The 17,345-nt window shown below is 34.5% G+C and overlaps 1 protein-coding gene across 3 annotated transcripts in view; it reads left to right on the forward strand.

Annotated features, from left to right (window-relative positions):
* The first annotated feature begins 2,615 nt into the window (after positions 1–2,615).
* Positions 2,616–17,345, forward strand: part of LOC116303749 (voltage-dependent L-type calcium channel subunit alpha-1D) — a 43,803-nt gene continuing 29,073 nt past the window's right edge. For 2 of the 3 annotated variants that reach the window (XM_031713342.2, XM_031713359.2), the window contains exons 1-5: positions 2,616–2,998; positions 6,989–7,125; positions 13,645–13,894; positions 14,199–14,304; positions 14,451–14,590. In XM_031713342.2, the coding sequence (XP_031569202.2) occupies positions 13,647–13,894; positions 14,199–14,304; positions 14,451–14,590 (494 nt within the window). In that variant the 5' untranslated portion in view covers positions 2,616–2,998; positions 6,989–7,125; positions 13,645–13,646. The remainder of the gene's footprint in view (positions 2,999–6,988; positions 7,126–13,644; positions 13,895–14,198; positions 14,305–14,450; positions 14,591–17,345) is intronic. The other variant, XM_031713350.2, reaches the window with a different exon arrangement.

Below are 17,345 nucleotides of genomic sequence, written 5' to 3' on the forward strand. Positions count from 1 at the left end.
TTATCGAAGGGTGGATAGCGCTATCCGACGGATAAAGGCCTTATCAGTGGATTAGACGATGCGGCTGTTATCCAAAAACATTATTCGCCGGAATCAAGAGATCATAAACAAGAGAGGGAAACTACTCAATAACGCGCGCGAGATGTAAATTCTCAGTTGGGCCTGATTGGGTGAATTTTAGTAACCGGATACAGTTTAAAATTCGCCCTACCCTACTCCCGTGCGTCATCAACTTGTGCGCGGCGCTCTTTTCGTTTATGACAGTCTCCTTACTGGGGGCAGAGGGGGCCACTTATCTTTCATTGTTTACAAAAAGGTCTTGTCGCTCCGCCATCTTGTTTTATATTATTTACCGCTGTACATAATATGAGTAAGCTTGAGCATGTCAGATACCGCGCGCTGTGTGCCTGGCCTTAGCTTACAGGACTTACAGTGGAGGATTGCGAAAGATAAGTGCCCCTCTGCCCCCTGTGTCTCCGTTTATTGTATTGATCACTAAAAACGAAACGGTTTTTAAGAGCTCGCGCGCGCAAGTTGATGACGCACGGGAGTAGGGTAAGGCGAGATTTAAACTGCATCCGGTTACTAAGATTCGTCCAACCGGGAATTTTTCAATTGCGCGAGCGATACCAAGAAGTTTCCCTCTCTTATTTATGCTGTCTTGTTGGAATATAATTAGATTTATCTATCCACCCTTCTTACAACGTGGTCCAGAAAGGCAAAAATAGAAGGGGGAACAGAGCGTTTTCTTAATTGACGATTCGAGCTCGCACCTTTGAAAAAACCTCTCGAAATTCAGTCAAACTCGCAATTGAATCGCGTTTTTTTTTTGTCAACATCGGAATCGATCAAACTTCGTTCGGTAGTGATTCTTCAGTTATGGCTTTCAGCAATTCAAACTCTAGTCCTGTAATACCCATAACCTGACCATTGTATTAATGAAATTGCTAATTTACACCCTTTAATATTGACAAACAATGTTGCCAGAGCGGAGCTTTTGATCATGATTTTCGACTTAAAAAATTATAGCTTGGTATCATACGATTTAACGACGATAAAACCTAACTTTAGTAGCCCGAGTTGACGAGTTTTCAATCCCTTTAGGCAGCAGTTCATTGACTGTGTTATCTCTAACGCTTGTCGTAGACTAACATAAGTTTTAGACCACATGAGGGAAGGGATTAAATGGCTTGGTTAATTGTGGGCAAAACCACTGGAAACTTGCTTTAAATATTTATATTAACTTATATGTATTCTTGTGCCGTTTATATATATTTTTTCGGGGTTGGCAAATCTAGCTCTCCTCAGCCCTAGAGTTTCAGGATTTTCTGTTGGAACATTTCGCATAAAAATCTCGTATTACAGTATTAAAATTTCAAGCTGTTCCCACATAACGAAAAATGGATTTTTTAAAACTTCCTAGCTTCGCTTAAATAAACCTTCTTTCCAATCTTTTTGATCAAATTTTATTACGCTGGCTTCTATTCATTATTTTGAATTATGTGATGAAAAAGAAAAAATGTTTACAAAGAGATAAAATCGATATGAAAGTCAAACTAAATGTTGATAAAAACCGCTGTAGATTCTTGTTTTATTGATTCAAATAATCGATAAATTGATAGAAAATGAAAGTGTATGGATTTTATCTTTAAATCATTATTCTACATAGTGCTGAATGTTAGTTTAGTCTTGTTTTGACTTTAATAAAATATCCTAGAAATCTACCTATTTATTTCACCTTGCATAAGTCGAAACCAAAATACTTTTCCAACACTATTTTTTCGGAAAAAAATCGTTATTTTTTCCTAAAATAATCTCACGTCAACGACGCTAAACGAACATAGTAGTTTTAAGGTACAGAGAGCGAATAATTGTAATTTTTTTTCTAACTTTAATTTAGTCGAACACTGAGATAAGAAGCCATACTAAGATAATGCTTTTTTCTTTCTTTTTATCTACTTAATAAATGGTTTATCCTATTCTATAACTGTTGGATATTAATATAACTCTTAGGGGAAGCACAGTTTACTAGTTTCTTCGGAAATAATCCCTAAAGCGTTTGAGCTGGGCTCAGAATTTTTTACATACTTCAATCGTAAATAATTTTGTAGTCGATATTTATAGTTAATTCTTGGTTGATGAAAAGATTATTGAAGAATGTGAAACATCAGTTATCTTCGAGACCTAAATAAAACCTTTTAAGAAAATCTTTTACATAAATTCCCCTTTATGTTATTTATGCATTTATTTATTTATTTATTTATTTATTCCTATTTTGGTCAATTTACTCTAATTTTGTATTCTTTGATGAAGCCAAACGATTTTCTTAAAATCTTTAATTGAAAATCATTGAGGATATTTTTGTACCATTTTAAAAATAAAATTACACGCATAAAAAAATGTTATCACTACCAATTGGCGTCAAAAATTTCTGTGATAGAGTTATTAAAAAACCCGCAGCCTTTCCATCACTTTGACAAATTTGAATCGAATAACCAAAGTTAAAAGTCAGAAGTGTGTATATGTAAATTTTTTTTGAAAACTGTACACATTAGCATACAAATAATTATTTCTGGCTTAAATATGAATTTCAAATCAAACGTATTTCTTGCATGAATACATTTACCGAGAATAATTTTGAAGCGGATAAAAACACGAACGCGAAGCCGTTTTGTGGTCTCAAGACTTCTTCGAAACCAACTCTATTTTATTCTTTTATCTAAGGGCCATTTTACTGTTTTTTTTAACCACGTTTGTGTTTATTATTTCTTGGCATAAAAACCAGTTCGTTTTTCGTTCTCCGCTTTGGTAGAAAACATAACGTGATGATCCAGTAAAATCTTCGTCAAGTTTTCAGCTCCTTCAAACCTCTCAATTTGCTTTGTACTCGACTACATTAACAGCTACCTCAAGCCTGGAAACCAAAATCCTCAAGAGTTTGACTCTTTTCCTTCAACTGATCGTCTGTGAAGTATTTCAGACATTTGACATACATAAGGTAAGCAAAATCGCGACTCGGTAGGCTTTGCATCACAACAAAATAGTTCGACAAAATGTCGTAAATTAGCTGCACCATATAGTTTCTCTGATAGTTAGTAACCTAATGCATAAAAAGTTCATTTGTGTGGCAGTGTGGATAAAGTTTTTATGTGTTCTCCGTGGTAAGCTAATTTCGGAAGTGTGTCTCGTCAAATCGAGAGATAAGATTGAACCAAAAACAATATTTCTAAAATTGTTGGTTAATAAAATTTTTGAATAAAACCCGAATGGCGAGCATTTTCCGATAGCACGTTTAACTTCATTTCGTATTTTTATGCGAGATGAAGATCAAACAGGAGCTAAATTTGATCTCTGTAAACCTTTAAACCTTGTTTACAATATATTCTAAAGAAAAACATAAAGATATGATGTAACTGTTATTATTTAATGATTCTTCAAGCAAGAAGGGGAAGAAAAAATTCCGGCCTTAAAAATACGCTTCTTACTGTCTTTACTCCTTATTCAACTAAAAAGAGCAACCGATTTTGACGCATAATAGTATGCGGTTCAGTTTCTTAAGACTGCTTTTTGCTTCTACTTTTTACAAATGCATACATCCCGAACATCGCGGGATTTACGCGGGATTGGCTATTATTGTCACATTCAAATGTTTCGACTGATAACGCCTGAATTTTATTTCGATTATCACCGATGTTATCATCGTTTTCCCCCCAATGCTCTTTTATACTAGAAAAACACTAGCCAAAGTATTTAAATATTTGTTTAGCACTAATGAATATGTAAACGTCGTCGATATTCAACTATAAGAGCCAAACTGTTTAATCCCTTATTACATTATATTGATCCGAGTCTTATTTTTTTTATATAATGGCGTAACATACTGAAGTAAGCGCTAATTCTATTACAGATTTTCTTTTATGTTTTTCTCGACTTTTAGAAAATAGCTGTTATATTTTATTTCACTGGATGAAATGATATAATATAAAATGGCTACCACAGAAATGAGCCTATTATGTAACTGTGTCGATTGTCGCTTTTTCCCGTGTTTTTTGGTGCTTATTTTATCAACATATGACGTGAACTGAGAGCAGACTATGAATGGGAAAGTCAGACACTCAAAGGGCTTTCAAAATCAAGTGTTGTGATTGGATAGTGTGGGGGCTTTTCGTTTTTGATTGGTTGAGAATGAAGTCATTCAAATGTCATGCTACGTAAAACTTCGAGTTGATGATTGATCGAGTACGTCAATGAAATCGCTTCACCATGGTGGGTATAGTCGGTCATGTTTTGAAACATGAATGGAAGAATAACCTTTATTTTTAAAAAAACACACTCTTTTATCAAAAAAAAAAAGCTATTAAGCTATTTTCGTCTTTGCAACGCATTTAGACGAGAACGCCAATTCTATAGAAGTATACGGTGCGACATCCAAAATAATATTTATTTGACTGGAAATGGTGATGGTGCTGGTGCTGGTGCTGGTGTTGGTGCTAATTGAATGGTGATGGTGATGGTGATGGTGATGGTGATGGTGATGGTGATGGTGGTGGTGGTGCTGGTGCTGGTGCTGGTGTTGGTGCTAATGAGATGGAGATGGAGATGGTGGTGGTGGTGGTGATGGTGATGGTGGTGGTGATGGTGATGGTGATGGTGATGGTGATGGTGATGGTAAAGCTTCGGACACACGGTGCAACATTGCGCGCAATGTTGGATGCAATTGATGTTGCGAGCCATGACACACGACGCAATTTGTCGCACGCAACGTTGCTGAAGTAGAAAACTATCCTACTTCGGCAACATTGCCTGCAATGTTGCGCGAAATGTTGCACCGTGTGTCTTCACGCCTTAATGGTGGTGGTGGTGATGATGGCGTATTCTTGGTTATTTTTCATAACTGTGTTTATCGTGACTCAAACGTAATGCCTCGGGGTGGAATGTTATTCCATTCATTCCAGGATGTATAGTCTCAACACACTCGGAAAACCCTCAGATACTCATTTTATTAATCAATTATTCCATTTCATTTTGATAGAAAATAGCCTTAATTCATCTTAAAAGTTGCAGTGTTTTCCCATTTCAGACCAAGTACTATTTCCTTGAGAATAAGATTCTTCGATAGATATTAATTCTTATTTTATTTTATTTTATTTTATTTTATTTTATTTTATTTTATTTTATTTTATTTATTTATTATTTATTGCAAAACAAAAATTAATGCTCAAGGGAATGACACGTGGTCTGAAATTTGAAAATAACGAATAAAAAGGTAGTCGAGCGTGAACATCATTTAACACGGGTTGATTTTATTTTTAATAACAATTTAAAATACCCTTTTTTTTATAGTTTCGTTCAGTGACCAGCTGCGCATAGCAAAACTATAGTTTTTGCTATGCGCGGAAACTCCACCCTCGACTTGGAACTATCATTCGTGGTCGCTGAACGGAACTCTAAAAAGGAGTATTCTATGCTTGTAAATCATTTATCTGACATGTAATTTTATTGAATTAAGGCATGTGAAATAAGATAATATACGAGACGGGAAATATAGGTACTGAGCAAGCATATTTTGTCTAAGCTAGTTATGGTTCAAGTCTCAATACGTGAGTGAATGAATTAACAAAGAACAAAAGACATGGCGGCTAAGAAGGCGGCACATGACGTCACATGAGAAAATTATATTTTATTATATTGAATAAATGGAACATAAGAACAAATGGGATCCGTATACGAAATGAATGGAACATGAGGTCAAAGGGGGTACAGATACTGAATGAATGGAGCACGAGGTCAAAGGGGATCCAGATACTGAATGAATGGAGCATGAGGTCAAAGGGGATCCAGATACTGAATGAATGGAGCATGAGGTCAAAGCGGGGGGTCCACATACTGAATGAATGGAACATGAGGTCAAAGGGGGTCCAGATACTGAATGAATGGAACATGAGGTCAAAGCGGGGGGTCCAGATACTGAATGAATGAAACATGAGGTCAAAGGGGATCCAGATACTGAATGAATGGAGCATGAGGTCAAAGCGGGGGGTCCAGATACTGAATGAATGGAACATGAGGTCAAAGGGGGTCCAGATACTGAATGAATGGAGCATGAGGTCAAAGCGGGGGGTCCACATACTGAATGAATGGAACATGAGGTCAAAGGGGGTCCACATACTGAATGAATGGAGCATGAGGTCAAAGGGGATCTAGATACTGAATGAATGGAGCATGAGGTCAAAGCGGGGGGTCCACATACTGAATGAATGGAGCATGAGGTCAAAGGGGATCCAGATACTGAATGAGTGGAGCATGAGGTCAAAGCGGGGGGTCCACATACTGAATGACTGGAACATGAGGTCAAAGGGGGTCCGCATACTGAATAAATGTGACATGAAGTCAAAGGGGGTCCAGATACTGAATGAATGGAACATGAGGTCAAAGCGGGGGGTCCACATACTGAATGAATGGAACATGAGGTCAAAGGGGGTCCAGATACTGAATGAATGGAACATGAGGTCAAAGCGGGGGGTCCACATACTGAATAAATGTGACATGAAGTCAAAGGGGGTCCACATACTGAATAAATGTGACATGAAGTCAAAGGGGGTCCACATACTGAATAAATGTGACATGAGGTCAAAGGGGGTCCACATACTGAATGAATGGAGCATGAGGTCAAAGGGGATCTAGATACTGAATGAATGGAGCATGAGGTCAAAGCGGGGGGTCCACATACTGAATGAATGGAGCATGAGGTCAAAGGGGATCCAGATACTGAATGAGTGGAGCATGAGGTCAAAGCGGGGGGTCCAGATACTGAATGAATGGAACATGAGGTCAAAGGGGGTCCAGATACTGAATGAATGGAACATGAGGTCAAAAGGGGACCAGATACGAAAGGAATGGAACATAACATATACAATAGCCAGGCCAAATGAAAATTGGAAATTTAGGTGAATTGATGATCTAATAATGTTTTTCTTGGCCAATTTAGACGAAACGTGCAGAGAAAACTCGTGTATTCTGTGAAACTGGAACTCTTTCGATGCTTGGCCAGTAATGATGATAATAAGATTACTTTCTGTACATTGGATCATCGCACTGGAAGAGTAATTCGATATTAAAGCTAAGGTAATACATTCTTGTTTTTATTATGTCTATTTCCATAAAAATTGAAGTCTCTTTATGTACAGCCCCTCATACTGTAGGCGTAAATTTCGCGCATTTCAAACCTTTTGTTATTCCCTTGAGTTGTTTTCCTTTCTTTGGTGTAAACGCTTTAGGAATAAATTGAATTAGGAAGCCTAGGTGTCAACCCTGACTTACGAAACTTCTTTCTTTTTTCTCATATTCCCCTCCTAGTCAGCGGACCCATACCCTATTCTGTGGGACACCACAGCTTTATTCATTCACTCCCTTGGAATGAACTCATGTTCCTGTTTGTGTTACACGATACTCTTTTGATGATATGAATTCTTATTATTCGATAAGTGAATATTCTCGTCTTATACACTTAAGAGCATCTTTAAGTTAGAAAACCAATATTCTACACCTGTGACATACCACGTATTTTTTGATAGTATTATTATTTCCTGTTTTCTTGCTATAGTTATTTTTACTTTACTTAGCGAATATTCTCGTTTTATGCCCTTATAGTAGGATCCTCTTGAATTCTAAGCCATCGGGCCAATAATTTACGCTGTGGTACGCCACATCCGTTTTAGTTTTTATAATATTATTTTTGTCTCTTGTTTTTTTTTTATAAAAATATATCGTACCCATGGTACTGATATTCGCGTTGTTTTATGTTCTCAAGAGCCTTTTTAGGCCAACGGACCTATAATATACACCTGTGGTACGCCACACTTTTTTTAGCGAAATGTATCATTGATATCTTTCTTATACCACCCAAGCCTTTTTTCTTAGCTTGATGCAGTAAAAAAATACCAACTTCAAATGCCCTTACATCTGTTTAAACTTATCGATGTATTTTTCATTAAATTCTTTAATTGTATTGGATAGCGTTCGTTTGACAACCTCATTTTGTACGACGCCAGGGCGACATATGGCCTTGTAATTTGCGGCTTGTCAGGATTATGAAATATGCCAAACTTCAATATATTCCAGTAATTATGGCTTCTCAACCCTCTGTGGCATATTGACGGGCAACGATGTGAATCTGAAAGACTCGACTCGTTATTTTCATGCATGAGTTCAAAATGATGTAGTTAAATTTCATCAAGATTTCGAAATTTTTAATGTCATTCTTAGCTAAAACATTTCCAAAAAAGGATGGATTTCGAGCTAAATGTGTTGAACAGCTTTTCAATCATCAAAGTTTGCGTTTACTTAAACAATGTATTAGAATGTCTATAGCACTCGAAATGGTGAGTAAAAGTGATCAATCATATCAGAGCATACATTATGAATATTTAAAGCTTAATTAGAATTCCGCTTTAATGAAAAATTGGACGAAGTCGTAAAGGGAAATTCTCTCTCGAGGTAAATTTTTATTGAGATAATTTTCAGTTATTTTAGATCTTGATTTTTCCGGTTTATATTTGAAAAAATTTCTGAAAAAATCACAGGTTTGTTTGCAATTTTATGTAGGGGCAATTCCATTGAACTAACTTAGCAATTAGTATGATTAACGCGAAGAAACTTTATAGTTAGTAAAAATAGTTATGAACGTACGATATATCAGCTATAGCTTTTTCTTCAGTTATTGTGAATGTTAAAGTGACAGATTAGGCGACACAGCAATGACATACTACAGACGAGAAGTCGCACAATGCCTTATTTAGGACTGTCGTATGTTTTGCTGTTTCAGACCACATGACTACATCCTCTCGGCATCTTGATGATCTCATTTTGACAGCTCATCAAAAACTAACCAATGAGAACGCGAAAATCTTGAAAAAACGAAACGGTAATCATGATGATACTTCATGTAGGAATTCTTGGTATAACGTTTTCTTTAAGAAAGTTATAGTTTCATTCGTATACCAAGTACTTACCTTGTCTACTTTGTAAAGCGCAGAACTCGCAGATCGAAAACAACATCCGGCTTTTGGATAATATTTTTTTCCAACGCTTTTGTTTGCTCAATGAGTAACTTTTATTATCAACCTGAGTTATTTTAAAAACGATTCTCCAAATATTGGGTTTTTGGATCCAAATTATTGTTAATGGCAGTAAGATTTATTTGCCCACAACACTTCGGCCGTGCCCGCTACACTTTGTCACAAATTACCACGATTTTAGTTCTAAAGATTTCGAGCTAATAATTTACATCTGTTACTGATTGCCTTGGGCGGTAATGATTCACTTTTTTTCATTTCTTTTGTCCGTATCTCGGTTTTATTATTTATTTTTTCTTCTTCACTACAATTATCAAAAAATCCTTTACTTCTATAGTCATTCCTTTTCATTTTACAGATGTTATAAAAACGTTCACTGTTAAGAAGTCTTTTGAGCTAAAAAAAAAAAAAAAAAAAAAAAGCGCGCGAAATTGTGCCGATTTACGCCCGCGCTTTTGTACAAGAACCACACTTCATATTCTCCTTCTCCGTTTGCTTGTGCTCATTTCTTCAGATGCTAATTATTTCCCCAATTAAGGAACGATTTTTAAAGTATAAATTATAATAGTTTTTGTATCTGTATCTTTGGAATTAAATTAGGTTTATATCTTTTGTTCGTGAATGTTTTTTAAGTTTATTGATCGTTTTAAAATGCCCAATTTTAACTGTTTAAAATAGAATAGAGCTCAGCTTAGTACAGTGTTAATTTGATGCGCTAAGACTATCTCAGCTAGAGCGAATCAGTAAAAAATCATATTTTTAGCTTGATATTTATCCTACTCTTCCGTTAGATTCGCTCCACAAACACTATCCCACTACATTTACAATCCAAAACGCTCTACTCACATGTTGATCGTCATGATTTTTACAAGTTCGTGTCCAATAAATGGAAATTTGTAGGAATAGAAAAACCTTTTGAAAACACTTTGTCATACTCATTCATAATTCATGAGGAAACCAGCCAATCAATGGGCTATTTTTTGGGTCACATGATGTTACTTAAAACCTGGTAAAGTCCTGTGAAAGGACCGAATTAATAAGCCTGGATCAAAATTAGTTCAGTTCAGGGACATATCTGTCCCTTAAGTCTTTCAATCCTAAACAAATAACCTCCCGAATTATTAATGAGTATGAGAAATAATATTTCAAAGCCTCCAAATCGGACTGGTCGGGGTTTCATGTCCTTGGCGCAGCCGAGGAACTAATTGCGCGCGGACTTCCGTCGAATCCCGTCCATTTCTCATTGTCGGCTTTGAAATATCACATACAAAACTGGCTAAAATCATCGTCTCGTGTCCTATTTTTATCGATGTTATTTATTTATAGTAACGACAAAAAGGCCACTTGAGGTATTAGGAGTATTCCCTCTTAGCACTGATTCTAGTCTCGGCCTGTTCAAACATGTCTTTTGATAAATGTTTATAAGTGTCGAGCTGATAGCTCCAATATCTCAGTTTTTCTTCGTTAGTTTGACCGACTGTGCAAACTAATTTGAAATCTCCTAGACTACCAGCGGATTTATATCATGTTAACTAGGTTGACTTGGAAACAGCAATGACCTTGTGACTATGGTTGTTCAAAAATTAGGCTTATGACTTTATGGGATGGGAAGGGAATAGAAGAAGGATGAAGAAAGAGAAAGAGAACTTGGGAAGGAAAGAGAGGAGAGGAGAGGAGAGGAGAGGAAAAGTTGGATAATCGGATTGGGATCTGGCTTTACTAAGACCTTCACGACAGACGTTAAGAGATCGAGCTACCAGTTTAATAATGACTCCAAATGTAAACTATAATCACATTTAGTACAAGCAAACATCAACATGATTTACGAGGAATAGAAATCACGAGAAAAAAAGAAAAGAAATAATACTTTCTCAGTCAAGTTAATAAAACAACTTTCTATCTAAATATAAGTACAAACGCCACCAAAGACGTTCGTATTAGTAATTGGATTATTTAACCGTGTAAATTAGACAAAGGTTTTTTTTCGGTTGTGTAATTTTAAGATAACAGTCGCCATGGTTTTGATCTTGGCTGGTTGTTTTGCAGTTCAACAGGATTTGAATCATGGGTCGTGAATTTTCTTTAATACATCTTACTCATACTTTTTTTCTCTTTAAAACAAACTTTAAGAAGTTTTTTTTGTTTCGAAATTTTTGTAATCATAATTTTTGAAGCATCTTAAATTTCTATTAAAAAATTCACCTCAACATTTGCTTTTTTTCTCTTATTATTTTTTTATTTTTATTATTTTTCGACTTCTAGTTTTAATTATTTTTTAACCACTTTGAAAAAAATTATTTAAATTATAAATAATTTATAATTTATACATTTTATAATAAGTGTTAATTTGCCTTAAAGTCAGTTCTAAAGGTTATTATTATCCTTGATTAAGACTTTTTTACTCTTTCTTGTATCCTTCTATTATTTTATTATTTTATTATTATATTATCATTTATTTATCTTATGATTACGAGAAGTGGCTTCAGCATGTTGCTTGTGAAAAGACCAAGCATAATTCAGTAATAATTAATATAACACAAGTATATACAATATACTACCTCCGCAGAAGCGACACTCATACAGCGATTTCAAGAAGGTTGAGACAATCGGTGATTAGCAATCGCACGACCGAAAAGGACTGTGGGCATACTTTAAACACAAATAATAGTGATGTTCTAAATCTGGTTTTATCGACTTCAAACAAGATTAAATATCTCAACAATAACCTCTGGTTACTGACAAAAATAACAATAAGAAACTCTAGTCCTTCCAAATATTTTTGGATCTTAGAATGACCTAATATACTAACTTGGCAGCCTTTTTTGAAATAGCTCTATGCTAGCACTCTAAAAAAAAAACTTTTTGCTGTAACATAACAAATTTACTCAATTTACTCTTACTCTATAGAATTGTCGATTGTATCCTTTGTTTCGAGGGGTTTTCTCTAGTTATTATTTTCTTTCTCGAGGTTTTTCTCCGGTAGTCTCTCCGTAACCAATCAACGTGTGAGTTAAGAGTTGTGCAATGTTTTTAAAAACAACTATTGAATTCGGTTTTGGCATGATATCGTAAATCATCAAGACTACGATCGTGTAGGGCTTCGGCGGATAAAACAGCAGAGGTCTTGATAATGTACGACTTCACTATGTGAAAACCGAATTCGGTAATTGTTTTATTATACATTTTGTAAACTGCGGATAAATATTTCATTTTGCTTCCAAAAAATAGCAAATTTCAGTCTCCATTGTGACTTACTATTAGAGCGAACTTGACATGATAAATGTCTGTTACCTGCTATAAAACTGACCGATAATACGATTATCATGTTAAGTTCACATGATATATAGTCAGAAGCTAGAAAGTGAGTAAATTGTATAATAAAGAATATTATTCTCTACCTTTCTTTCTTTAGACACACATATTTTTATATGACTATATATTATAATTATCAGTTTTATAAAACAATTTCTCATAAACAGAATTAAATATATCCATGAATTTCAAATTCGAAAAAATCGTACCTACATGATTTTTTTTTGGTTTCTCATTAATCACAATAACGTAAGACAATAAGAAAAGAAAAAAGAGAAAAAGCATTTTGATTGCATACATGCATTTTTTTATTGATATTTAAAAATTTCAAAAAAAAAAAAAAAAAAAAAAAAAAAATCTAAAGATTAAGAAAAATTAATCTAACAAATCGTATAAACTGCTTCAGAATTTCAAAAATACGCATGACTAAATAAAGCGATAATTTACCTTCAAAACACAGCCGGTTGTCGTATCCGAAGATTGTTCCAGCTGACATCAGACCTTCAAATAACTTACTAGTATACTTAATATCGTTAGAATGAAAAATACGCAGTCCTTCTATCTAAATTCGCTCTCTTATAGTGTTTTAAATTGCGATTCTCATAGAAAAACCCTATATTAAATAATTTAGAAGTTTTGTTTCTCCTAACAAATTGGCCCTCTATGTAAAGTAACCTAAATAAATGTACTTTAAAAAAATAATGACAGTGAAAAAAGGCTATGGTATTGGTGATATATATTCGATTGTTTTTTTCACAGTGTTTAGGGATTTTGTTTTTGTTATCAAGTTGGTCGAATAGATCGAAGCTTACAGTAGCTACGGTCGATGACGATCATAAATACATTTAAATATGAAAAGGGACAAGTTTGCTTTTCTATGGCAGGTGCTAGAGTTAGAATATTAATTTTTCGAGCCGCTTCAAGACAACTTTTGCATAGGAAACACACCTCATGACTGCGAACCAGTAAGGTTGTCAATGACGACCAGTTCTGATAAAATATTCTGGACAATATAATTGGCTTAAAGTTGACAACGAAGATTGTTAAAAAAAATTGGGGGACTCGGAGAGTCGGCTAAGTCAATTTATAGAAACGAGGTTGGCTTTTTGGTATGAAAAGTAAATTCGCATTATATACCATCAAGAAAATCGATCAAGCGGGCATTCAAATTATTATTGTTTTGCAAAAGGGATCGTAGCCAAGAAGCTGTGATGCAGGACTTCATTCTCAGACCTTGGATTTTATTATTTTATTCTAGCGATGGAAAGATATAAAGATGGTGAAAATACAGCGCGGAGGGAGACCTATATTGGATCAAAACAAGCGATTCAAATGGCGAATGGCAAGCAAAATGATAACTCTTCGCGGTCATCCAAGGGTACTAACAGAAGAGAGAACATATGTACCAGGTTTTTGGGCTTTTTGCGCTACGACCAGGACTATTCTTTATATTGCCTGTCAGAGAACAACCCCGTTCGTCGATTGTCTAAATACATAGTGGTCTCAAGGTATCCTTTAAATATATATATGGTATATATAATAATGAGTCCTGAAGTTATAATTTAAACGAGTGTGCGAGCTCGTTTATATAGCTTCGCCTTGTGTTTTGCACCACATAATTTCCCGAAAACGAAGCAGTGAAAGCGGCTGGAAAGCTTCGCTTCAAATGATCCTGAAAATCCTCAAACGCTTTGTTGGTTTTATAAAGAATTCTTTTAATTTTTATGTTTCATTTTTCGTGACTCATCCTTTTGTGACGCTTTAGTAAAGATTCAATGTTCAATTCAATGTTTTAACCTTAACATTACTCAGAGGCTTCGAGTATTTCATATTACTAAATATTGTGGCTAACTGTGTCGTGCTTGCTCTAAATAAACCTCTCCCAGAGAATGACAAGATTGAAATGTCCGAGTCATTGGTGAGTACAAGAAACGTTCATCATTCATTGGTCTTTTTCTCCCACTTCTATTATTTATAATGATCGATATACGAAAAACTAGTCGGAAAGAGAACATCTTATTTAAATATTTCACTAATGCGTACGTTTATTTTGAATTTATTTAGGAAAAAGCCGAACAATATTTCCTTGCTATTTTCTGCATCGAAGCTTCGCTGAAAATCATCGCTTTAGGATTTGTCTTACATCCAGGGTCTTATCTAAGAAATGGCTGGAATGTCTTGGATTTTATAGTCGTTATTATTGGGTGAGTCAAATGATTTTTTTCTTGGGTTTAACGTTAATAAAACTGTTATATTTTTCTTTATTTTAATTTTAATATATATACTTATGACAAGGAATTTGACACCACGGCCAATTTCAACCCTCTTTTAGCTTTTCAAACACGATTGTACTTCATTAATTTAACTAAGTCTCATTCCTAAAATACTCCCGTAACTTACTAGACTATAATATTGTAAAACAATGTATAAATTAGTGAAGGTTTCTTCAACACTGAAGACAAATAGCCCATGTGATCAAAACAAAGCACTGAAATTAACGCATGCGTAGTTTGCTACTTCCGTTTGATTTAAAAACTGGCTCATTTTTTACTGCTTTAGACAGCAGAATTCGTCTTTTTTCCCCGTGTAATAGCTTCTACTATAATGTAACTTAAGTATAAATCTAGAAATACAAATCTATATAAGTTTTTGTTTGGAGAATAATGGTACAATAAAAAAAAAACCAACTTTGAATGTTTTAAGAACCGATCATTTAAGTGAAATAAGATATTGTTTGGAAGTGGTATGAAGACAAAGTTATTATAGCATTAAGAAAATGAGTATTATTTCCTTAAATAGTGAATTTTGATTAGCAACTTCGAGCCAACGACTATTTTTGTTATAATATACCAAATTTATAATATGTTCCAAATATTGGATTTTTTGTTTAAAGTGCATATGACACGAAAACATTTTAATGTTAAAAATGTGTATTCTATTGGCATGAATAAGAATATCACAGTTAAATTTGTTTCAAAAACGTATTTCTCTAGAAATTCAAGAAAATTTAGCACATGTTGTGACGTCATTTTGTTTACAAGTCTCCAGATTTAGTTGCAAATACACGAAATTTGTTTGAATGCAGAATCTTAATTTCGGGTAGTACACTTTTCAGTTTCCCACCATTTGAAGAGTATTTCGTAAGGTTTCCAATGAAGCTGAATAGAATAAACCTTTTGTTGTTATTTTATAAGAATTACAATTTATATTTAGTGCATTTCTACCGAATCTAGAGTACGTGTCAACAAAATGACGTCACAAATTAGGCTTAATTTTCTCACATATCTCAAGAAATAAGCTTTTGAAACAAATTTTATTACGACATATTTATTATTATTAACAAACTATACATTTTAAACGATGAAATGTTTTCGTGTCATATACACTTTAATTGATTTTTACCAACCAGTGAATAGCACTCCAACGTTCGAGTTCAGTTCAGTTTGATAAATATAAATATATTAATCTATCATAAGTAGAACCCTAATTTGGAAAAAAAAGTGAGGCATTAGAAATTTTTTCCCCTGTATTAAATATTAAATAATAATAATAATAATATTTTTTATTAAATATTATTTTGGTTCTGGAGGTGATTATGTTAAAGTCTAGCTTTTAATACCTTTATTCATGATAAAAAATATACCCCTATTTATGTTCTTTACCATTGATCCTCTTATTCTCTAATAGTATTGTGCCATACAAGAGCTTTATCACGCTTTGCGAGGAAGGAAATTGATAGTTAAAATTTTGTGTTGTTTTATCGTCATTTTGATAATCTAAAAACTAACATTAAAACTAACACTTTAAAAAAAATGTTGGGGTGTTGGATTGTCGAGGTGCTTGTGATCGTCAGATCGTTGAATGATAATAAAAAGTGAAATAAATGGATGGAGAAATTGAGAAGTAGGTGGGAAAGGATTAAATAAAAATGGATAGAAATGGAATATGAGAAATGAAGAATGAAATAGTTATTTTTTTAGTAAATTATATCGAATCACGTAAAATAAGAATAAGAATGTTACTTGGAAGAGAATAAAAGAACGAAAGGAAGAAAGTGAGTTGAAGAAAAGTAAGGTAGAAAAAATGGAAGGAGGAAGATAAAAAACAAAACATAAAATCCAATCGAAGTACTTCAGTATTAAAATACCAGAACTAAGAGAATATGAACTAGTTTATTTTTCTATTCTATTTATTCTGAAATAAAAGGATATCTTTAGTCCAAAAAAACATTTTATGGCTATGACGCAATTGCTAAATGCAGTCTTCCTGTCTGAGACACTATCTCACTAATCAATACCGCTGTGTTATACAGACGATATGCCCATGTTGAACTGTCATGTCTTTCCTTACCATGTTCTATATTTAGAATGGAGTTAAAATGGAAACTGAAAAAAAGATAAGAGAGATCAAATATCACCATGAAAAATTGTTCAAATTGAATCCTATATAAACATTAATTACAATAACCGTTGTCATCGCAAAGGAATGATAGGCAATGATAGTCAGTGATAGTCAATGATAGGCAATTTGTGAAAAGCGATAAGAGATAGGTCATTCCAAGATCCAAGAATAGCTGGAATGACTTGTGTTTCTGATTCTTATTCTCATTAAGAACTAGCACTAGCACTACCAGTACCACTACCACTACCACTGCCACTGCCACGACCACGACCACTGCAACTACCACTACCACCACTACCACCACCACCACCACTACCACCACCACCGCCACTACCACCACCACTACCACTACCACCACCACTACCACTAGCACTAGCACTACCACCACTACAACCACCACCACCACTACCACCACCACTACCACCACCACTACCACTACCACCACTACTACCACTACCACTACCACGGACCTCTACCACTACCACTAACACTACACTACCACTACCACTACAACTGTGTAGCACTAGCACTAGCAGCAGCAGCAGGAAAAGCAGTAGC

Source organism: Actinia tenebrosa, unplaced genomic scaffold, assembly GCF_029948245.1.
Source record: "Actinia tenebrosa isolate PJP-AT-01 unplaced genomic scaffold, QUT_ActTen_1.0 PGA_scaffold1__47_contigs__length_23844297, whole genome shotgun sequence".
In the NCBI taxonomy this organism is placed as follows: Eukaryota; Metazoa; Cnidaria; class Anthozoa; order Actiniaria; family Actiniidae; genus Actinia; species Actinia tenebrosa.